At 41.5% G+C, this 23,515-nt stretch overlaps 1 protein-coding gene across 10 annotated transcripts; it reads right to left on the bottom strand.

The window, feature by feature from the left end:
- Positions 1-1,378: 1,378 nt before the first annotated feature.
- On the bottom strand, positions 1,379-23,511 carry nlrc5 (NLR family, CARD domain containing 5). Of its 10 annotated transcripts, none has more exons than XM_036954356.1 (48): positions 23,412-23,511; positions 22,738-23,053; positions 22,452-22,502; positions 21,836-21,916; positions 19,812-21,543; positions 19,640-19,723; positions 19,434-19,517; positions 19,154-19,237; positions 18,924-19,013; positions 17,138-17,188; positions 16,883-16,912; positions 16,669-16,752; positions 16,469-16,552; positions 16,037-16,126; positions 15,639-15,719; positions 15,427-15,510; positions 15,226-15,309; positions 15,026-15,115; positions 11,353-11,397; positions 11,204-11,260; positions 10,996-11,079; positions 10,717-10,800; positions 10,520-10,609; positions 10,354-10,413; positions 10,090-10,173; positions 9,729-9,812; positions 9,478-9,567; positions 9,305-9,370; positions 8,950-9,036; positions 6,175-6,258; positions 5,976-6,062; positions 5,570-5,629; positions 5,407-5,457; positions 5,206-5,289; positions 5,015-5,098; positions 4,819-4,902; positions 4,647-4,730; positions 4,481-4,567; positions 4,321-4,404; positions 4,115-4,216; positions 3,928-4,011; positions 3,373-3,456; positions 3,162-3,245; positions 2,954-3,037; positions 2,775-2,852; positions 2,581-2,664; positions 2,413-2,496; positions 1,379-2,279 (listed from the first exon to the last, which is right to left on the bottom strand). In XM_036954356.1, the coding sequence occupies exons 2-48, from the start codon at positions 23,033-23,035 to the stop codon at positions 2,198-2,200; spliced, it is 5,568 nt and encodes a 1,855-aa protein (XP_036810251.1). In that variant the 5' UTR covers positions 23,036-23,053; positions 23,412-23,511; the 3' UTR covers positions 1,379-2,197. The 10 variants fall into 10 exon arrangements, 9 of the variants coding, with proteins under 9 accessions (XP_036810251.1, XP_021425721.2, XP_021425729.2 ...); XM_021570046.2 differs by having other exon boundaries at positions 21,836-21,919; XM_021570054.2 differs by having other exon boundaries at positions 21,836-21,919; positions 22,738-23,038; positions 23,412-23,495.
- Positions 23,512-23,515: the final 4 nt, after the last annotated feature.

Genomic DNA, 23,515 nt, shown 5'->3' on the forward strand with positions numbered 1-23,515 from the left:
AAAGGACATCCAGACGATTTGACACAACTGTGGGAAGCATTGGAGTCAACATGGGCCAGCATCCCTGTGGAACGCGTTGTACAACTTATTGAGTCCATGAACCGACGAATTGAATTGAGGCTGTTCTGAGGGAAAAAGGGGGGTGGGTGGAGGTGCAACTCAATATGTTTGGTTCACTCGGTGTACGTTTTTTGCAACTTGTGGTTAGTGTTTTGTTTCTGATAAATAGCCGATTTTGCTTTTTTGATGTAACGATACGACCTAAGATAGTCTGGGCGTTATAGGCGCCAGTGCCATCAGACTTTTAGCTCTGACTGAAGAGTTTATTTAGTTCCAAAACGCTATAATGTATCAATTTTCAGAAATGTTGGTAAATTAGCTTTTATTGTTTAAAGAACTTATGGAAGAGATTCGTTTTTTCACTATCTAATCATTGGCATGTTCAATGACAGTATTTGTTTAAAATCTATCACTTGATGGTTTCATTTCAGAGACAAATGTTTTTTGGCAAAACGCTAAAAATGTCACACCCTGGTCCGTTTCATCCTTCTTGTGCTTGTCTCCACCCCCCACCAGGTGTCGCCCATTTCCCCAATATCCCCTGTGCATTTATACCTGTGTTTTCTGTGTCTATTGCCAGTTCGTCTTGTAAAACCTACCAGCGTGTTGACCGTCCCTTGACCAGTCGTTCGCCTGCCCCGTTTTGTGATAAACATCTGGGATTCGAACTGTCTGCATCTGGGTCTTATCCGGAGTCCTGATAATATATATCAATCTCACTCGCAGATAAATTAGTACTGCTAGGTTTTACAGTCAAATGTTTAAAAAAAAAACGACATTTTTAATAAAGAACTGCACAAATAATTAATTTGTGACATCAATATTTTATAATTCAACACCGTAATATGGGATCTGTATGTAAAACATTTAGCAGATGCTCTTATCTAGAGCAACTTAGTTGGTGCATTCATCTTAAGACAGCTACAGTCAATTGTCCAGGTCCAAAAGTCTAACTTTTCTATTGGGTCAGGTCCTGTTTGATTGTCATCAAGTCCTGGGTTTATGAACTACAGCTGATAGAACTGAGTGGACCCGGCTCTGCATAGCCTATAGCATATTTATTTCACACTAATAAGGTGAATTTATTGACTTTATAGAATGCTTAGCCAACATATAAAGAATTGAACTATTCGTTAACCAGAAAAGCAACTTGGCTGATAAAACTATTTTTCTGTCACTCGGGTCCAGTCTGGTCTAGGATATGGGTCGAGTCCAGTTGTCATTGGGTCCATTCGGATTCGGGTAAAAATTCTCTGGTCAGTTCGGGTTATTTTGTCAGATTAACAAGACAAAAACATAATACACTCTAAACATTTCAAATGAAGGCACCCAGTTTATTTCCCCTACTGATTAACAATATAACCTCCTGTTGAGTATATTGCCATCTAGAGGTATGTTCAGATAAAGAAAATCCCTATTTACATGGAATATGAAAAAGACGTCTCACACTTTATTAGACCAAAGTGCATGTGAGATTAAAACATGAACATTACAAAAACAAGTGTGAGGAATAAGAAATAAATTAGCAGATGAGCAGAAATACATCTAATGACATAACAGTGAACCATGAGCAGTGACATTAGAACCCAGCAGTGCAAGAGAACTAAAGTGTAAGAAATAAAAATCACACCAAGCAGTGGCTTCCATCAGAAAAACAATATTTCAACTCTACCTCAATGCTTAGTTAACATTTGGGGAGAGATCAACATCACATAAATAGTTCAAGTTTTACAAACCAAGATAGAGAGCGGGAACACCTGAAGCATAAACTTGAGTTATTAGTTTGTCATTTGCTCACACTTTCTACCTGAGGTGGATATTTGTTTTTAGCAAAACACAAACAATCAATAAATTCCTGATTCAAAATTAATCCAGAAATAAATACGAGAGTGGAAAGAGACTATGAGCCGATTGTCCAGGAAGAGGAAGGAAGATGTATAAAGGGAGATTTGTCTCTTATATCCTCTTACCAGGGTTGGAATAAAGGTTCACTGTTCCTCCTCCTCCTGGATGATATTATTGTTTGTTTGAATTTGATGACATGTAAACAAAATCAACTTTAAGTGCATAAAACAAAAATAAAAGTGCAAGTTTACTGTTCTGCTGACACACTGAATGAGTGAGATTAGATCTTAGACTATGTGGAGGAGAAGTTGAGCCTCTTCTCCCTCTGTCTCAGTTTCTGGGCATCACTGGTAGAAATAAAATTCCTCCACAGTCTGGTCAAACACAGAGATAGGACATTTTTACAAATGGCATTGCACACAATAAAGGCAGTATCCAAATTAATAGCCAGTATAATACATTTATACAATTGACAGTTTACCAACAAAAAACTTCCAAGTTGTTTACCTGATCACTTCAACTGATGGACAAGAGTGTAAGCTTCTGGCAAGTGCCTCTGCTCCAATAGTGCTGATACTGTTAGACTCTAGACTAAAATCAAAGACATAAAAAACACATCTGATTATAAAATCCTTTGAAAACATGTCAATGTAAAAGCGTACACTTAGCACTCACTCAAGTCTCCTTAGCTTCTGGCATTGTGGTAAAACCTCGGCAAGCTTCACTGCGACATCATCGCCACAATCATTCCACGCAAAACTGACAAAATGGACAGGGAGTGAAAAAGGGAGCGAGGAAACATGGTCAAATCAGTCGTGAATATTCGGATCATGATGAATATTGCTCTTTGCTGTCTGGATTTCCCTTACCTGACATCCTCTGCACAGACACAGTGAGCCAGGCTGTCAGCCAGACCAGCAAGCTCTGAAGTCCCTATGGAGGTCAAGCTGGAAGACAACTAGTACATTAAATACATTAAAAGCTTGTCTCTTGGGCAGGGAATACACAGTATCTATTATAGCGGATTACACATAGATATATATCTTACTGTATCTTTGTCAAATACTTCATGGAGATCAAGGCTTTGGAGATACTGACAGATCCTTTTGTACCAATCTCGTTCTCTGAGAGACTTTTCACAAAACCACAACCATGAACATAAACAAGTGTTAGGGTTGCAGTTACATCACATAGAATCAATAAATAAATGTAACATGACCCAAACCACACACAAAAACTGATGGTAATAGACTTACTCTAGAACCCTGAAGTGAGTGAGAGTGGGCAGAACTTGTCCCATCTTGGCAGCACAGGCAAGGCTGAGATTATTCCTTGACAGACTGGGATATAAAGTCATAGGTCAGACGGTGCATTGTTTGCAGTCAAAATTCAAAATGTTACTTTGGTCATTGTGAAAGCCCAGTGGAAATAGGGCACTTTGGATTTATAGTTCGGGCTTGGCCTTACTTGAGCTCCTCCAGTGCTGTGCAGGTTGTCAGGGCCTGGACCAGCCTCTCTCCTGCTTGGTCACTGATGCAGTTCCCTGACAGGCTGAGACACAAAAAAGGAAAGAGGCTGGTGGTGTGTTTTATATAGTCTATAGAGATATGGACCAACATTCTCCATCTTCTAATCATTGAGAGGAATATGTGTCCATTTCATATCATATCTCATAGTGTTACAGCAGTATGTTTCCTCTGCAACAGTTCAGGAAGTAGAATCAGCTGGACTTTGTGATGGAGAAAACATAATTATATAATGATGTTGCAATAACAAATAAATCAGCACTTTGAACCAGCTTTATACCTTTCTGATGATACATCTACAACTGTCTGCCTAAATCCCACACACACCAATGTTGAAGCCCATTGGAATATTAGCTGACACTTTGACACGTTCTAAGATCAGGTCATGTGACAGATTCCTGATGCATATCTTAGCTTCATTTGACACATTAATGATGCAGTCTATTTTTTGTCCAGGGCCATTCCCCATCCATTCCTCCAGTCCAATAATCCCTACCTGATCTTCCTCAGGCCTGACCAGGTGGGCAGGTGTTTGATAAGCTCCTCCACTCCATTATCTGAAATCCTCATCCCATCCAACCTGCAGGCCAGACACACATTGACAATACCACATCAAACGTGATGTCTAGTCCATGCAGAAGTCAGATACTACTTGACATTTGTGTTATCGTGGTTCTACTCACTCTAGCTCCTCCATCCCTCTGAGCCCCTCCAGAGAGGCCAGCAGGACCAGAGTGGCCCCCACCCATGGGGATCCAGTCACCATGGTAACTTTCTTATTCAGACTACGGGGCGGATCACATATCATTGGTAAAGATAACACTCTACACCAAATCTGTCTCAGGCACAGCAAAGCCCACTACATTCTCAGTCAGGAAGCTCTACTCACTTCAGCCTCTTCAAGGAGGTCATAGCATGGAGACCTTGGGCCAGGCACACTGTGCTCTCCTCATCCAGCTGTACAGAGTCAAGGCTGTGGACAGGATACAGATATTTAACTCATGCCCTTAATAATAATAATAATAATAATAACAATAATAATAATTTACCTGATCCCTTCCAGAGAGAGGCACCGTCCCAGCCCTCTCACCAGCTCCAAGGCCCCTGCTGGTGTCCAACCATAGCAGAGGGACAGACTAGGGGACAGAGGGCACAGCATTAGTATTGTTGTATCACTGGCCAGGTGGTTGAATACAAGGATACAAGAGTTCTTACTTGATTGTTCTGAGATGAGGAAGGTTTTGGAGTGTTCTGGTCAGAGCTACAGCTTCTCTGTCAGTAATCATATGACCAGACAAACTGAGGGAGACAGGAGAGAGTGGTGACAGGTCAGGGTCAGGAACGAAAAATAAAAAGTAGGCATAGGGGATGAATGACAATCACTTACTTCAAGCTCTCAATGCTTTTAGCCTGCAACAACCCCTCGGCAAGGAGCAATACCACATCTTCAGAGGTTTCTTTTGTTTCAAGACTAGGAAAAAATAAAATACATGTTTTTCATGTGTAGCCTAAGATAGTCATCCTCGGTCATCAAAACCCTGTAAAGCCTTTCCAACCCCCAAAATCCATAACTTCAGCCTTACCTGAGTTTCCGCAGACTAGCTAAGGATGGTAGGACAGAGCAGAGGAACTCTGCTCCCACTCTACCAATGCTGTTGTATGACAAACTAAAGAGGAAAATAAGAAATATGTATAACGTAAAACTAAATTAGACATTAGAATCACTTTCACTACGTCCAAAGTATTGCCAGGTCTGTTTCTCACAGATACTTACTCTAGTTCCTGTAGCAGAACACACCTCTGGAACACAGTCTGCAAAGACACTAGGTGGTGCCCTTGCACTGCACAGTCTACCAGGCTGAAAGACACAAGAGGCAGGAGATATGATAGGGAGAGCTCAAATGCAGTAACCAGTTCTGAGCCAGCTCATACACATTCCTGTTGATGTAGGAATACTAGAGGAAGATACTTTCACCTTATGGTCACCGTAGACAGAGAGCCAGACATGTCTGTAGAAGTGCCACCACTGAAACTCAAATAAAGGCAGCTCAGTCAAAACGGAAAGTGTGTGTTATCTTTATGTTCGCATCTAAAAAATTATTTTGGAAATAGACAACGTAATCGTCTTTCAGCTTTACCTGGTAGCAGTGGGATTTTGGCATTCTTCCAAAGTAATGTGTACAGTGGAATTATTGACCCTGCAAAACAAGTTCACACATCCATTATGCATGTCATGTTCTATTTTCCTATACTTAAATATGACCTGATGCCAACATGAATGCCCGAATGCCAACATTGGTTGGCGCAGCGTTTGGCTGAGCGCTCTAAATCACTGCATCTCAGTGGAAGAGGCGTCACTGCAGTCCCTGGTTCAAATCCAGGCTGCATCACATCCGGCTGTGATTGGGAGTCCCATAGGGTGGAGCACAATTGGCCCAGCGTCGTCCGGGTTTGGACGGAGTAGGCCACCATTGTAAATAACAATTAGTTCTTAACTGACATGCCTAGTTAAATAAAGGTAAAATAAAAACAATGATTTCTCACCCGATGGTGTGTATGTTGGGGTTCAGGTTCAAGCAGCAGGAGAGCAGGTTTACAGCTGCTTCTGCTGTGATCCATGGCTCCTCAATACTGATGGGAAATTAATACAGAGACTTAACTCCGAGGCATTACACACTCATGCAAGAAATCCCACACACAAATACACAGACACCACATGCCATTCCCATATCCTCCTCCTCACCTGATGTAGCGTTGGACGTGACCACACCTCAGCTGCTTCACCAAGTCTTCAATCACCTGAACACTCAGTCCGTTGTTTCTTATTCTTAAGTAAATCAGAGTAAAAAAGGCACTCATTTTGCATTCAATAACTTGGTGTGTACAGTTGAAGTCGGAAGGTTACATACACCTTAGCCAAATACATTTAAACTCAGTTTTTCACAATTCCTGAAATTTAATCCTAGTAAAAATTCCCTGTCTTAGGTCAGTTAGGATCACCACTTTATTTTAAGAATGTGAAATGTCAGAATAATAGTAGAGAATGATTTATTTCAGCTTTAATTTTTTTCATCACATTTCCAGTGGGTCAGAAGTTAACATACACTCAATTAGTATTTGGTAGCAATGCCTTTAAATTGTTTAACTTGGGTCAAACATTTCAGGTAGCCTTCCACAAGCTTCCCACAATAAAGTGGGTGAATTTTGGCCCATTCCTCCTGACAGAGGTTGTGTAACTGAGTCAGGTTTGTAGGACACCTTGCTCGCACACACTTTTTCAGTTCTGCCCACAAATGTTCTATAGGATTGAGGTCAGGGCTTTGTGATGGCCATTCCAATACCTTGACTTTGTTGTCTTCAAGCCATTTTGCCACAACTTTGGAAGTATGCTTGGGGTCATTGTCCATTTGGAAGACTCATTTGCGACCAAGCTTTAATTTCCTGACTGATGTCTTGAGATGTTGCTTCAATATATCCACATAATCTTCCATCCTCATGATGACATCTATTTTGTGAAGTGCACCAGACCCTCCTGCAGCAAAGCACCCCCACCCTCGTGCTTCACGGTTGGGATGGTGTTCTTCGGCTTGCAAGCCTCCCCCTTTTTCCTCCAAACATAACAATGGTCATTATGGTCAAAAAGTGCGATTTTTTGTCCCCATGTGCAGTTGCAAACTGTAGTCTGACTTTTTTTTATGGCGGGTTTGGAGCAGCGGCACTTCCTTGCTGAGTGGCCTTTCAGGTTATGTCAATATAGGACTTGTTTTACTGTGGATATAGATATTTTTGTATCTGGGTCTCCAGCATCTTCACAAGGTCCTTTGCTGTTGTTCTGGGATTGATTTGCACTTTTTGCACCAAAGTACGTTCATCTCTAGGAGACAGAACGTGTCTCCTTCCTGAGCGGTATGACGGCTGCGTGGTCCCATGGTGTTTATACTTGCGTAGAATTGTTTGTACAGATGAACGTGGTACCATAAGGGCGTTTAGAAAATGCACCCAAGGATGAACCAGACTTGTGGAGGGCTACACTGAGGTCTTGGCTGATTTCTATTTTATTTTCCCATCATGTCAAGCAAAGAGGCACTGAGTTTGAAGGTAGGCCTTGTAATACATACACAGGTACACCTCCAAATGACTCAAATTATGTCAATTACCCTATCAGAAGCTTCTAAAGCCATGCCATCATTTTCTGGAATTTTCCAAGTTGTTTAAAGGCACAGTCAACTTAGTGTATGTAAACTTCTGACCCACTGGAATTGTGATAAGGTGAATTTTAAGTGAAATAATCGGTCTGTAAACTTTTGTTGGAAAAATTACTTGTGTCATGCACAAAGTAGATGTCCTAACCGAATTGCCAATAGTTTGTTAACAATTTGTGGAGTGGTTGAAAAACGAGTTTTAATGACTCCAACCTAAGTGTATGTAAACTTCCGACTTCAACTGTACATTTGTGTGGCTCACTCCAGGGTGCGTAATGAGGACAGGGTTGTCAGGCTGTTCTGCAGAGCCAGTAGGCCTTCTCTCTGCAGGGTGTTACAGGATAACCTACATACAAGACAGAAAACACTGTTCCTCACCCTGCATCATTACCCAGAATCACATTATCCTCTCCTCATATTGTCAGACACTGCACTTCTGTAATTTTGTCAATTTCAGTGGTATCAAATTTGACGAGCTGCAGGTTAATTATCGCAAAGGTCAAGCCAAGGTTATTATAGTTTTGTGTTTTTTAATTTGAGTTAATTTCTATTCGTTTTTCAATTATTATTTGAAATTCAGTTTAGTTTTAGGTCATTTTCAGACCTAATTTGCTATTTTTTCTTTAGTTATATTTCATTTTTATATGAATTAGTTTTAGTTACAATGTTAAGGACAGAAAGCATGTGTGGGAGGCTTGGAGCCATTTGTGTTGTGTAATTTTATGCGTGGGATTTAGGATTTTACCTCTTGCAACTGGAGGGCAGTAGGCTAATACATAAGGTGATGGGTAAGGTCATAGGTTAGGTTTAAATTAAAGTCAATATCAATGTGACTTGGATTTAAAAGGAATACTGGAGTAAAAAATATGTTGGACGGAAACTATCTCGCCGACGTTTACACCAATACAATGTTTTTTAACTTTAGTAGTACATGTTAGAAGAATCAAATTAGCTATCTAGCCACTCTTTTTCCCTGTTAGCTAGTGATTGTGATTCACAAGCTAGGCCTATTTGAAACATTGCTATCTCCTCGTTGCATTTACCTCCTGGTTGCAAAAACCCACCAAGGTCTTGAAAACCTCATTAGATTGTTTTGCCCAAAGTTGAAGAAAAAATAAAACTGAGCATAATTCATGATGTTTCTATTTTAGTTCATTTTGGAGTCAAATGTCATAGCTTCAGTATAGTTTTATTTATTCAAACCGATTTGTTAATTATTTCATTTCTGTTTACTAAATAGTTTGTTCATGATTTGTTTTCGTTTTCATTTACTATAATAACCTTGGGTAAAGCAATTCTCCCAGTCCCATTCTCACCTCAGCTTGACCAACTGAGCAGCACAGCGTGTCAGAATCTCTGCTAGTCTCTGCAGATGGTCAGCCCCAAAATGACACTCTCTCAGACTGCAGGGTTCAGGAAACATGAAGTAGAGAGAGAGAGAATGAGAAGGTGAAAGACTGAAGAGATAGAGGTCATGCCCATGAGTCATATGGAAGAGGTTTGATATAATTTATACAAGCAATCCTTTCAGTTTCGATATGAGTTTTATTTTTCTGGGAGCAAAATAAACAATGCTTCCTGTTCCACTAGCTAAATGAGTTTACACTATGGTGTTTCTGTGACTGCTTTAACTGATTTTATGAGTAGAAAGTAGTAGACTTGTTGTCCTACCTCAGAGTTTTGCCACAGTCACTGTCCTGTTCAAAGCGGATGACCGACCTCTCCTCAGTTCCCAAACTACAGACAGACATAAAAAGTGACACAGACTTTCATACTATATATATGGGGGTCTAGACAAGTAAATGTTCAGTTTGCCAACATGGTATTGTTGAATAGAATTTTACCTGACTTCAACTGCAGCCACCTTCTCACAGGTCATCACTGTGTTCACCAGGTAGAGCGCCCCCATCTGGGTCAGTCTGTTATCATTAAGACTGTAGAGAGAAACACATACAGCTGTACAAGCAAGCACAACTAACCTCCACAAAGCTAGAACAGATGCATCTGCTAGCACTCAGGGAGGCAGACCAGCACTAGTGGTAATGGAGTTCACTGTATGGACTGAAGGAAGGAAGGGTGTTGCAATGAGTCTTACTTCACTGAGCTGGCAATCCGCAGCCTTGGCAGAGAATCCACAAAGCTCTTCACTCCCTCGTCTCTCAGGAGGTTACTGGATAAACTGCACCGTTGAAAATAATGGGTTATTATCCATTATGAGAAAGGTTGGTTGAAAATGTATTGAAAAACAGCCACAAAATACACCCTAAAATGTTCAGTGAGGGAAAACACAGTTTGACCATTGGTTGGGGCATATACTCTAGTAGTGTAAGGTATTTATGGGAATATAGTGCAGTAGTTGCGAGTACATCATTTATAAGCACGGATATTTTTGCAAAAATTTGGGCAGTGACCCAGGGACAGGGATGTGTATTAGGGAAAGGGACAGGGACACTCACTCCAGGTCAGACAAATGAGGACACTGCTCCAGGATCCCAGAGAGTTTCTCCACATCCCCACTGCTCAGTGTGTACTGGGTGAGTCTGCAGAGGTGGCAGAGAGATAGACAGACAGACATGAGGTCAGGTTTTAACCAGGTTAGAGAGAAGAATAACTGTATGTGACTGATTAAATACAGCTTAATTAACCTAAAACCTTATTTCTGTAATGTAATATAAAATTTTTATACATGGGAACAGTATGAGCAGATAAACCGCATTCACCTGCAAGTTGCTTGTTCTGCTTTCATGTTGACAAACTTGATGAACGCTTCTCCTTGGGGCCTTAGAAGTACATCAAAATGTAAGGTAATTTACCTAAACACAGTTCATACTGTGCATATAAACCCAAATGTATGAACCACATGAATGATTGATGAGCCGTACATACCTGAGTTCCACAGCTCTGACACGCTGACAGTCTATCAGAGATCTGACCAATAACAACACTCCGTCCGTAGACATCTGGACATGGCTCATACTGTGGGAGGCAGGGAAGAGGGGCGGAAGAGAATGACGAGAAATTAACACCTTACTGGTGTTGTGGCCCTGAGATTATCATTACTGATCAGGGTGAATAATTCTCACTTGAGCAGCTGAAGAGATGTCATCTTAGGCAGGATATTCAATAGATTTTCAATGGCATCGTCCTTCAGGGATCCATGGGAGAAACTGAAACAACAGACCGGCAGAATGGTTTTAGAGGATTGAGAAGGAGGAAAACATCATACATGTAACACACTAAGAAGAAGGAGGGAGTAGAACATAGAAACTATACATAGATATTGCACAATACAGTATATTATAGGTAACCATGAAAGACAGAGACAGAACATAGACATAATTAGAGGTAAAATAAGAACTCACTCTAGCTTCAGTAGGCCGGGACACTGTACCAGTCTTCTACACAGCCTGGTCATGTCAGTGGGCTGGATATCACTGTGAGTTAGACTAAAAAAAAACACAAGCTTGGGATTATATTGCAGGGTAAAGTGAATGGGATATTAAATGGACAACAGCAATTCAGAAAGTAATTTGCATGTTAAGACTTCTGTCTAAAACTTTAGTGTCCTACCTGAGTTTCTTATCCTGTTCCATATCTGGTGAGGTCCTGAGTGCTTCTGATTGTATTCTAAAATGAAAGTGATTCAGTGAGTTGTTATTTGGACTACACCATCCAAATGAGATACAGAATTGGTATACTGACAGAAACAACTTTATTACCTTTTACTGGAATGGAATTTCAGGAACAGCTTCTTCCCCCCGTGACTGATAAATTTAACATTTGTATAAAATAAAATAAATACTAATCAAACATAATATGATTTCAATAACTTTTTACCATGCTCATTTTACACAAGAGAGAGGATAATGATATAGACAGATAGAGACACAGACAGACAGACATACAAGATATATACTGTAGATACAGTGCCTTGCGAAAGTATTCGGCCCCCTTGAACTTTGAGACCTTTTGCCACATTTCAGGCTTCAAACATAAAGATATAAAACTGTATTTTTTGTGAAGAATCAACAACAAGTGGGACACAATCATGAAGTGGAACAACATTTATTGGATATTTCAAACTGTTTTAACAAATCAAAAACTGAAAAATTGTGCGTGCAAAATTATTCAGCCCCTTTACTTTCAGTGCAGAAAACTCTCTCCAGAAGTTCAGTGAGGATCTCTGAATGATCCAATGTTGACCTAAATGACTAATGATGATAAATACAATCCACCTGTGTGTAATCAAGTCTCCGTATAAATGCACCTGCACTGTGATAGTCTCAGAGGTCCGTTAAAAGCGCAGAGAGCATCATGAAGAACAAGGAACACACCAGGCAGGTCCGAGATACTGTTGTGAAGAAGTTTAAAGCCGGATTTGGATACAAAAAGATTTCCCAAGCTTTAAACATCCCAAGGAGCACTGTGCAAGCGATAATATTGAAATGGAAGGAGTATCAGACCACTGCAAATCTACCAAGACCTGGCCGTCCCTCTAAACTTTCAGCTCATACAAGGAGAAGACTGATCAGAGATGCAGCCAAGAGGCCCATGATCACTCTGGATGAACTGCAGAGATCTACAGCTGAGGTGGAAGACTCTGTCCATAGGACAACAATCAGTTGTATATTGCACAAATCTGGCCTTTATGGAAGAGTGGCAAGAAGAAAGCCATTTCTTAAAGATATCCATAAAAAGTGTTGTTTAAAGTTTGCCACAAGCCACCTGGGAGACACACCAAACATGTGGAAGAAGGTGCTCTGGTCAGATGAAACCAAAATTGAACTTTTTGGCAACAATGCAAAACGTTATGTTTGGCGTAAAAGCAACACAGCTCATCACCCTGAACACACCATCCCCACTGTCAAACATGGTGGTGGCAGCATCATGGTTTGGGCCTGCTTTTCTTCAGCAGGGACAGGGAAGATGGTTAAAATTGATGGGAAGATGGATGGAGCCAAATACAGGACCATTCTGGAAGAAAACCTGATGGAGTCTGCAAAAGACCTGAGACTGGGACGGAGATTTGTCTTCCAACAAGACAATGATCCAAAACATAAAGCAAAATCTACAATGGAATGGTTCAAAAATAAACATATCCAGGTGTTAGAATGGCCAAGTCAAAGTCCAGACCTGAATCCAATCGAGAATCTGTGGAAAGAACTGAAAACTGCTGTTCACAAATGCTCTCCATCCAACCTCACTGAGCTCGAGCTGTTTTGCAAGGAGGAATGGGAAAAAATGTCAGACTCTCGATGTGCAAAACTGATAGAGACATACCCCAAGCGACTTACAGCTGTAATCGCAGCAAAAGGTGGCGCTACAAAGTATTAACTTAAGGGGGCTGAATAATTCTGCACACACAATTTTTCAGGTTTTGATTTGTTAAAAAAGTTTGAAATATCCAATAAATGTCGTTCCACTTCATGATTGTGTCCCACTTGTTGTTGATTCTTCACAAAAAAATACAGTTTTATATCTTTATGTTTGAAGCCTGAAATGTGGCAAAAGGTCGCAAAGTTCAAGGGGGCCGAATACTTTCACAAGACACTGTAGATAGATGTATACTATAGATAGATATAAATTGTAGATACAGTGGGGCAAAAAAGTATTTAGTCAGCCATCAATTGTGCAAGTTCTCCCACTTATAAAGATGAGAGAGGCCTGTAATTTTCATCATAGGTACACTTCAACTATGACAGACAAAATGAGAAAAAAAATCCAGAAAATCACATTGTAGGATATTTAATGAATTTATTAGGAAATTATGGTGGAAAATAAGTATGTGGTCACCTATAAACAAGCAAGATTTCTGGCTCTCACAGACCTGTAACTTCTTCTTTAAGAGGCTCCTCTGTCCTCTACTCGTTACCTGTATTAATGGCACCTGTTTGAACTTGTTATCAGTATAAAATACACCTGTCCACAACCTCAAACAGTCACACTCCAAACTCCACTATGGCCAAGACCAAAGAGCTGTCAAAGGACACCAGAAACAAAATTGTAGACCTGCACCAGGCTGGGAAGACTGAATCTGCAATAGGTAAGCAGCTTGGTTTGAAGAAATCAACTGTGGGAGCAATTATTAGGAAATGGAAGACATACAAGACCACTGATAATCTCCCTCGATCTGGGGCTCCACGCAAGATCTCACCCCGTGGGGTCAAAATGATCCCAAGAACGGTGAGCAAAAATCCCAGAACTACACGGGGGGACCTAGTGAATGACCTGCAGAGAGCTGGGACCAAAGTAACAAAGCCTACCATCAGTAACACACTACGCCGCCAGGGACTCAAATCCTGCAGTGCCAGATGTGTCCCCCTGCTTAAGCCAGTACATGTCCAGGCCCATCTGAAGTTTGCTAGAGAGCATTTGGATGATCCAGAAGAAGATTGGGAGAATGTCATATGGTCAGATGAAACCAAAATAGAACTTTTTGGTAAAAACTCAACTCGTCGTGTTTGGAGGACAAAGAATGCTGAGTTGCAGCCAAAGAACACCATACCTACTGTGAAGCATGGGGGTGGAAACATCATGCTTTGGGGCTGTTTTTCTGCAAAGGGACCAGGACGACTGATCCGTGTAAAGGAAAGAATGAATGGGGCCATGTATTGTGAGATTTTGAGTGAAAACCTCCTTCCATCAGCAAGGGCATTGAAGATGAAACGTGGCTGGGTCTTTCAGCATGACAATGATCCCAAACACACCGCCCGGGCAACGAAGGAGTGGCTTCGTAAGAAGCATTTCAATGTCCTGGAGGGGCCTAGCCAGTCTCCAGATCTCAACCCCATAGACAATCTTTGGAGGGAGTTGAAAGTCCGTGTTGCCCGGCAACAGCCCCAAAACATCACTGCTCTAGAGGAGATCTGCATGGAGGAATGGGCCAAAATACCAGCAACAGTGTGTGAAAACCTTGTGAAGACTTACAGAAAACGTTTGACCTCTGTCATTGCAAACAAAGGGTATATAACAAAGTATTGAGATAAACTTTTGTTATTGACCAAATACTTATTTTCCTCCATAATTTGCAAATAAATTCATTAAAAATCATACAATGTGATTTTCTCATTTTGTCTGTCATAGTTGAAGTGTACCTATGATGAAAATTACAGGCCTCTCTCATCTTTTTAAGTGGGAGAAATTGCACAATTGGTGGCTGACTAAATACTTTTTTGCCCCACTGTAGATAGATTGATTGATTGATGTATAGATAGATATCCACTGGGAACAGATGTCAATTCAATGTTTATTCCACATTGGTTCAACGTAATTTCATTAAAATGATGTGGAAACAACGTTGATTCAACCTGTGTGTGCCCAGTGGGTAGATAGACACAGAGATATATACTGTAGATAAATAAAGAAAGAAAGAGAAATAGGGGAAGTGAATACCTGACATTCACTTCGCTCATGTTCCTGTGTGAGCAGAGCGTGTCAGCTAGCAGCACCACCCCTTCCATGCTAACTGCATTCTCACTGACACTACACCAAATAGAGGGTACAAGCACTGGTTTTATGGCCAGAAATAGCTTTGAACAAAAAAAGCTAAAGCAAACGAAAGGGAGGATAGGTAAGTTCTAAGAAATTCTTACTTGATTTCCTGGATGTTGCTAAGCTGAGGTAAGAGGTCTAACAACTTCTTTAGACCTTTGTTTCCCAGAGAATTGTTGGAAATACTGAGAAAGGCAAAGAACAATTGGGGGTAAACAGACACAAACAGAGAAACTTTTCACAACCCAACTATCTTAAACTTTTCACAAACCAACTCTCTTTTCCCAACTCAGAGCACTTACTCCAGCAGAGTCAGAGCAGAGCAGTCCGTCAGATTCTCACACAGATGGTCCAAGTGAGGGGGAAGAAGAGCACAGCCAATCAGACTGTACACAGAGGGGTTAATGAGAAACGAGGATGAAAAGAAGAGACAATATCGTATAACTTTATAACCATTATCCATATTGTTATACACAGTGAATACAGTATATAACAATTTGTATATTGTACATACCGAAGTTTCTTAGACATCTCAGGATGTTGTTTCTCTATCCCCCCAGCAAAAAGTATAGACACACGCACAGGGTCCTGCAGGCTGTCATGAGGAAACATGGGGGAAATGCACATCAGTCAGTGTTAAGGTAACATTTTCAGAGCATTCTAAAAAATCATGATCATCGAAGTTGTACATTATAAAAGGCACCACAGTATCGTAATTGATTGCTTGTTTATAATGTCTGGTTTGGACCTATCACAAGCTACTTGACAGAGACACCCTCTGAAGTGTGACGCCACCAGGAAGTAATGAGGTAATGTGCTGGTTTTAGTGTGGTTGTAGTTTACACACAATAAAAGGGATGCAGTCTATATTGGGTCGATCTAAGAAATGAAGGGGTGTTATGCAGGACATACCTGATGTCCACTTGAACCACATCAGGACATACAGACAGGAAACTGGTCAGAACCATCAACCCATCAACAGATATGGGAATCTCATTCAGACTGTAAAGACACAACCAATAACCAACCGTATTAGGCTACATGACTGGGTTCAAACACATATAATATATATATATATATATATATATATATATATACACACACACACATACATATATATATATATATATATATATATATATGTATGTGTGTGTGTGTGTATATATATATATATATATATATATATAAAAAAACAATAAAAAAAAACAATTATATATATATATATATATATATATATATATATATATATATATATATATATATATATATATATAAAATATAGGACAGGCACAAGATCATGACTTTATCAAAAGTCGAACACTTGAAATTAATGATCAGTCTTACACAATCTGTTTGGAGATGTTCAGCTCCTGTAGAGAGTCAGTCAGGGCCTTGAGAGTATCATCCTTGATGTCGGCTCCTGAGAGACTGCAGGGGTTACAACATAAAGCCAAACAGAAAGTCAGATTGTCTTAACTTATTTTCTGTCTTTATCCACAGTCTGATCTGACTTGTTCAAGGACACTGGGTACATTTTCACTTACTCCAGGACAGAGAGACCAGGACATCTCACTAGCAACTGACACAGTCTGTTCATCTGGTCAGTAGTGAATCTGCAGTTCAACAGGCTGGATGACACATAAAGAGACAGGAAAAAAAAACAACAGCAATGTTACTCAAGGAATTCAGAAGCTCAATTGAAATATACATTTATAAAAGCCTGGGTTCTGTATAAGAACAACATTGAGAATATCATACCTGACAGTCAGTCCAGTTTTATCCATAGAACTTGAGACAATTAGAAAGGCAGAGAAAAGGGGTCAGGTTGATTGATACAGTACAGATTTCCATAAATGTAGCATAGAAAAACAATGAAATAAATGCAACATTTTCTCAAAGAGCTATGAAACATGAGCTTGATTTTCATGGGCCTGTTCGTACACCAAACACCAAAAAATAAATGAAAGTTGCATATTCTTTTATTTCACCTCATTAAAACTAATTGAAACTCACCATTTCATGTCTACGCTTGGGACAAATAGGACACTGACGTCCTTCATTCCCCTGCAAAGACAGAGAAAAACGTAGTTTACATCCCCAGTATTTGTTTTTTCAGTTACAGTGTCTTCAGAAAGTATTCACACCCTTGACCTTTTCCACATTTTCTTGTGTTACAGCCTAAGTTTAAAATATATTAAATTGAGATTTTGTTTCACTGACCTACACACAATAGCCCATAATGCCAAAGTGGAATGATTCTTTTAACATTTTTTACAAATTAATATGAAATGAAGAGCTGAAATGTCTTGAGTCAATAAGTATTCAACCCCTTTGTTATGGTAAGCCTAAATAAGTTCAGGAGTAAAGTTGCATGGACTCACTAGGTGTGCAATAATAGTGTTTAAAATAATTTTTGAATCACTACCTCATCTCTGTACCCCACACATATAAATATATGTTCGGTCCCTAAGTAGAGCAGTAAATTTCATACACAGATTCAACCACAAAGACCAGGGAGGTTTTCCAATGCCTCGCAAAGAAGGGCACCTATTGGTAGATAGGTAAAAATAATGGTGAAGTTTTTTAATTACACTTTGGATGGTGTCTCAATACACCCAGTCACTACAAAGATGCAGGCGTCCTTCCTAACTCAGTTGCAGGAAAGGAAGGAAACCACTCAGGGATTTAACCATGAGGCCAATGGTGACTTTAAAACAGTTAGAGCTTAATGGCTGTGATAGGAAAAACATTTGTATGGATCTGTCACACCCTGATCGGTTTCACCTGTCTTGGTGATTGTCTCCACCCACCTCCCTGTGTCTCCTGTTTTCCCCATTAGTCCCCGGTGTATTTATCTGTGTTCCTTCTCTCTCTGTGCCAGTTTGTCTTGTTTTGCCAGGTCAACCAGCGGTTCTCCTAGCTCCTATTTTTCCCAGTCTGTTTTTTCCTAGCCCTCCTGGTTTTTACCCTTGCCTGTCCTGACCGCCAAATCCGCCTGCCTAACCACTCTGGCTGTTCTGACCTCGAGCCTGCCTATCCCCTTGTACTGTTTGGACTTGGACCTGTTCACTGAACCCCTGCCTGTCCTGACCTCGTATGTCTATCCCCTGGTACTGTTTGGACTCTGACCTGGTTTATGAACTCTCGCCTGTCCCCGACCTGCCTTTTGCCTACCCCTTTTGGTAGCGTTATGTTTGGGGAAAGTCCAACACGTCACAAAGTACCACTCTTCATATTTTCAAGCATGGTAATGGCTGCATCATGTTATGGGTATGCTTGTCATCGGCAAGGGAGTTTATTTTAGGATAAAAAGGAACGTAATATAGCTGAGCACTGGCAAAATCCTAAAGGAAAACCTGGTTAAGTCTGCTTTCCAACAGACACTGGGAGACAAATTCACCTTTCAGCAGAACAATAACCTAAAACACAAGGCTAAATATATATATATACTGGAGTTGCTTACCGAGATGACATTGAATGTCGCCGAGTGGCCTAGTTACAGTTTTGACTAAAATTGGCTTGAAAATCTAAAGCAAGACTTGTCTAACAATGATCAACAACCAATTTGACAGAACTTTAAGAATTAAAAAAAGAATAATGTGCAAATGTTCTACAATCCAGGTGTGCAAAGCTCTTAGACATTACCCAGAAAAACTCACACAATTAAATCCCTTTTAATCCCACCTTGTAACAACAAAATGTGGAAAACGTCAAGGGGTGTGAATACTTTCTGAAGTATGCAGATTACAACTGGAGGGTCTATTTGTAAACACTGGAAGTGTCTATTGTTTGAACTCACTCAGCATAGAGTCCCTGGATGGAGGGGCTGGAAGTGATCTTCTCTAGAAGGATGTAGATACTCTCCAGAGAGCAGCCATTCTTCCCCAACCTGAAAACATACAAAACACATAGGCCACATTACTAAAGTGCAAGCTTGCTGAAATGTAGAAATAAGAGACACTTGTAATATAAATAGATGGCTAGGATCATGCAACGCAAAGTATCCAGTCAAGGAAACAATAAACTCACGAGACAGAGGCCAGACTGGGCAGCTTGGGAAAGATGTCAGCGATCTCCCTGACTCCTCTGTCTGTCAGGCTGTTGTCACTGAAACTGTCAGACAGACAACACAAATCACTTTATACAATGCAAAACCTGTTCGATACCGAATCAGACCAACTGTACTTTCATGGCAAATAAGGTACTGCATCTTTAACCACGTTTGGTTAGATCCTGATAAAAGGGTTTATAAAATCTTGAAGTGGTGGTAATAATCTTTGGTTGTTACGGTAAGTAAATAATAATTTACTTGAGCTCTGTGATCTGTGGACAGCTCTCCAGGGCTCTGGCAAGTTTGGCAGCTCCCACATCAGTGAGGTTACCACAGATAAACCTGGGGAAGAGGAGCAGAATTATTCACATCACACTTTGACAATTCGCGTATACATCCACACACAAACAAACAACGTTGAAAGTTGATCATTTCAAAACTGAGTGACTCAGTGAAGGACTCACTCAAATCTTTTCAGGGTTGGTAGTCTGGGAAGGATGCAAGAAAGTTTATCTGCAAATCTGTCATCATACTTACGGCTTCGAAAACTGAGGGATGGTTAAAAAAAGAGGAAATTAATTTCATGCAGGATTATCCTTGTTTAGTACACAATATATAAATGAGTCATGAACTCACATTAGAAAGTCGATGTGCTGGCAGCTGGGTAGAATATCGAGACACTCCAGCTCCATAGAACAGGCTCCAAAGTCCAACCCGATGCCCACTCCAGCAGACGAGACGACAAAGGCCAGGGCATCCAGATCAACAGGGTTCAATGTGATGTTCCTTAGTTCGAAGGAGGGTCGCGACCCCACCATCTCCCTGGCCAGTTGGGCATCCTGGGTCTCCTGGACACAGTGGCACAGCTCCACCACCTTGGGCCCAGTCAGGTTGGTGCTCATTGCCAGGCTTCGGAGCAACTTGCGAACTAGTGCCAGGCGTTTCTTCACCCACGCCACAGCCCCATCTCCCCGAACAAGCTGAAGCAGGTAAGAGAAGCAGGCTGGTGCAGCAAGCCCACAAACATACAGATGGAGGGAGTCAGTGAAAACCGTCTTGGGGTTTGATTTCGTGGTCCAGCGGGTCTTGAGGTTGAACTTCTTCCTGAGCTGGGCCTCTGTGATGTCGTCGCTGGTCATGATGTGTAGCGCGCCCAGAAACTCTTGCATGGTGAGGTGCATGAATGTGTAGCCCTGGCCTTTAGATCCATCCTCATGGGTCAGGTCCACCTGTGAGAGGAGACCAGCCTTAGTGGCGAAGTCCACCAGGTCTGGTGGAACCTCTTCAGACAAGAACACAATCTTGCTCCCCTCCAGGCCCCTCATGGCCAGGCGGCCCAGCAGTGTGACCTCTGCCCTGTGACTCTGCAACAGGGGTGTGCTGCTCCCTGGGCATCGGCTCAGAAAGGCACAGAGGATCTGGAGGTAGACCTGGGTGAGGGTGTTTGGAAGCTGGGGTAAAAGCTCAGACCCACCACTGGAGAATATGTGATCCAGGCACACACAGCAGATATGGCAGAGGGCTGGCAGGTAACACATGGTGAGGAGGTGGTGGTTGGCCAGTAGATGACTCACTGCCTTCTCCTTCAGATTTAGACCCTTGTCCTGGAAGTACTGTTCAGCATATTCCTTCACACTGCGCTGGTTGAAACCTAGCAGCTCCCCAATGCAGTCCACAGAGCTCTCCAAGTCTGTCACATCCCGAGGCCTGCAGGTAATCAACAGAGTGCATCCTGGGAGGATTCTGCGACTGCACAGGCCTGAGATCAGCTCTGCCATGGGGAGTGGGCACAGTGGGTCAAATGAGCTGTTCAGTTTCCCTGAGTGGGTTATTTTAGTGTGAAACTCATCGTAGCCATCAAAGATCAAGCATATTTTCTCAGGGTTTTCAAGGATGAAGTCAAGTACAGCGGTACACTCCTCCTCCCCACCCTCTGGTGGGAGGAAGAAGCGAAAGAGCAGCTCCTTCAGAGAGAGCGGCCGAGCCACAAGGTTGAGCTGGCGGAACTCTAGCAGGATCAGTAGGTGAAAGGAGGGAGAGGCGTCCTGTGTCCATTTCTGGCCAAGGCAGTGCATCAGTAGTGTCTTCCCTGACCCTGCCTGGCCTAACAGCAGTGTGACCTGGGCTTCCGAACCTAGGAGGGAGTGAACAGTCACCCTGTCTTCCACAGTCCCCTCCTCGTCCCCCTGTGGAAGCTCTGAGGGGCTCAGAGCTCCATCAGCCCTTTCTCTGGGTCTAACATGGGTTCTGTGGCGCAGACTGACCCAGGCCTCTTCCAGACGAACCTCCTTCACCACACCCTGCATCACCCTCTCCCACCTCTGCAGTAGAAATCTCCTCACAGCAGCCTTGTAGCTTTCTACGTGGTCTGGACATACAAATAATATCTTATAAAATAACACACAACATACTCATGACCTGAACAAAGCTACATGACTACACGTTTATGAGGCTGTTCATGACTTTGTTTACAAAATATATTTTGTGACTGTGTACTAATTTCGAATCAAACAACTTTCATAAAGTGAAGACAAAGATACCTCTGTAATCTGAAATGTAGCTCACACAGTATGAAAGTCCTTTAAAATTGAAACTCCGTAAGAAATCTTACTGAGATATGCCCCTAAAAAATTGGGTGTCATGAAAAGACTGGTACTTACCTATTCGTGGGCGTTTTACACACCAACCTTGAGATGCTATAGACTCATCAACCAGGGTATGGCTGTTGTTTTCAATTACTTCTTCTGAGAAGAAAACAAAATGGAGAGAACCCAATAATGGACATATAGGGGAAACCCAGGAAAATATGAAGAAGCGCAGTGGTTAAACAGAATTGCATAAGCATTGCATAAAACACCCTTCTCCAGGGCCTTTTGGGGGCCCCTAAGCGAGATTTGGCTAACAAAATTACTAACAAAATCAACGGGGTCCCCCCGGAGGTCAGGGCCCCTGGGCACGTGCCCTGCAAGCCCATCAGTATTGGCCATTAGTACACATTAGTACAAATTTAGATAGCTGGCTAGACTAAATTACCAATCTAAAAACAGCTATGTCTGAGACAAAACCACTATTTTCCATACGTATTTAACTATGTTAATGCTGTTTTTAGTGTGTTATCTGCTGTTGGACCTTCGACCCATTTCTTGCCTGAATATCACACAGAGGTGTCATCTTACACAAAAAATGAAACACTTCATATCCCCTTAAATTATTATGGAAAAAGAGGGTAAAAACTGACTGAACAGCTGCAGTAAAACGTGATTATTGATTGATTACCTGGATCACAGAGGGATAGGGCCTCTCTTGCCAGTGTAGGCCAAGGATCACCTGCACAGTCAAACAAATCAAACGTCCAATATGGGTTCAAACTAAGCCTAACTCTATCCACAGAGTTACTGCATTGTCAGTGGGGTGTTTATTGTTGGGTGTCAACATTTGAGGGATGGAAATGGAAAGGAAACCCCACTCTGATATCAACATCTTCCCCATAACTGAATAACTAGGCTATAGTGTGGATATTCTGGATGGTCAGTATGGGCAGGCACCACAATGTCTTACTCACTAGTCACAGATCCGGTCACAGACATCAGCCGAGATTCCAGGCGCATTGGCATGTCGCAGTGCATGCAGACCATTTGAAGAAATTGGCGGCACATAGCAGGGTCTGCTGTGCTGAAGTAACCCAACATCTCCAGGATGCGTTCTCTGTGACTGGCAGCGCGCACGAGCCGTTCCCGCGCTCTGCTGTCCATCACTTTATAGAGTTTGGAGAGAACTGCATCATCTTGATAGCCCAGAATGTCTGCCAGCTCATGGGTCTCTTGTGTTAATACACTCTGGACATCTTCCTCTGCTTCCATCAGCTGTACAAGTTTATGCTACATTTTACAATAACATAAATGTCAGTTTGATTGTGTTATAATCTAGTTATAGATTAAACGTAATCTCAAACAATTTCACATGGAGCAAAGCTAAATAGTTACACTGCATGTTCCCAAATACATAGGCTTGCTTCACAAGAAAATACCATGCACCGTAACAATCTGCGTTGTTTTGGGTGCACGTTTGGATCGGCTGCTGAGTAAATTATAATCTAATTCGACAAATCTGCTTTGTATTGGGCGCGCGTTTGGATGGGTTGCTACGTAAAGTATAGCCTATTACTATATACAAAGTCAATGAACTATTTACCTTTTTTTATAACCAATATAAGTGTATGCCAAAAGTATAATTTACCAAATGTAGCTGTTGGTCGTTGGTCGCATCGCTGCAATAAAGTGAAACAAACCAAATAAAATGCGTTTACTTTCAGTTTCGTTTTTGAGTGGTTTTCAATAGAA

The sequence above is a fragment of the Oncorhynchus mykiss genome, chromosome 2, assembly GCF_013265735.2.
Source record: "Oncorhynchus mykiss isolate Arlee chromosome 2, USDA_OmykA_1.1, whole genome shotgun sequence".
Lineage (NCBI taxonomy): Eukaryota > Metazoa > Chordata > Actinopteri > Salmoniformes > Salmonidae > Oncorhynchus > Oncorhynchus mykiss.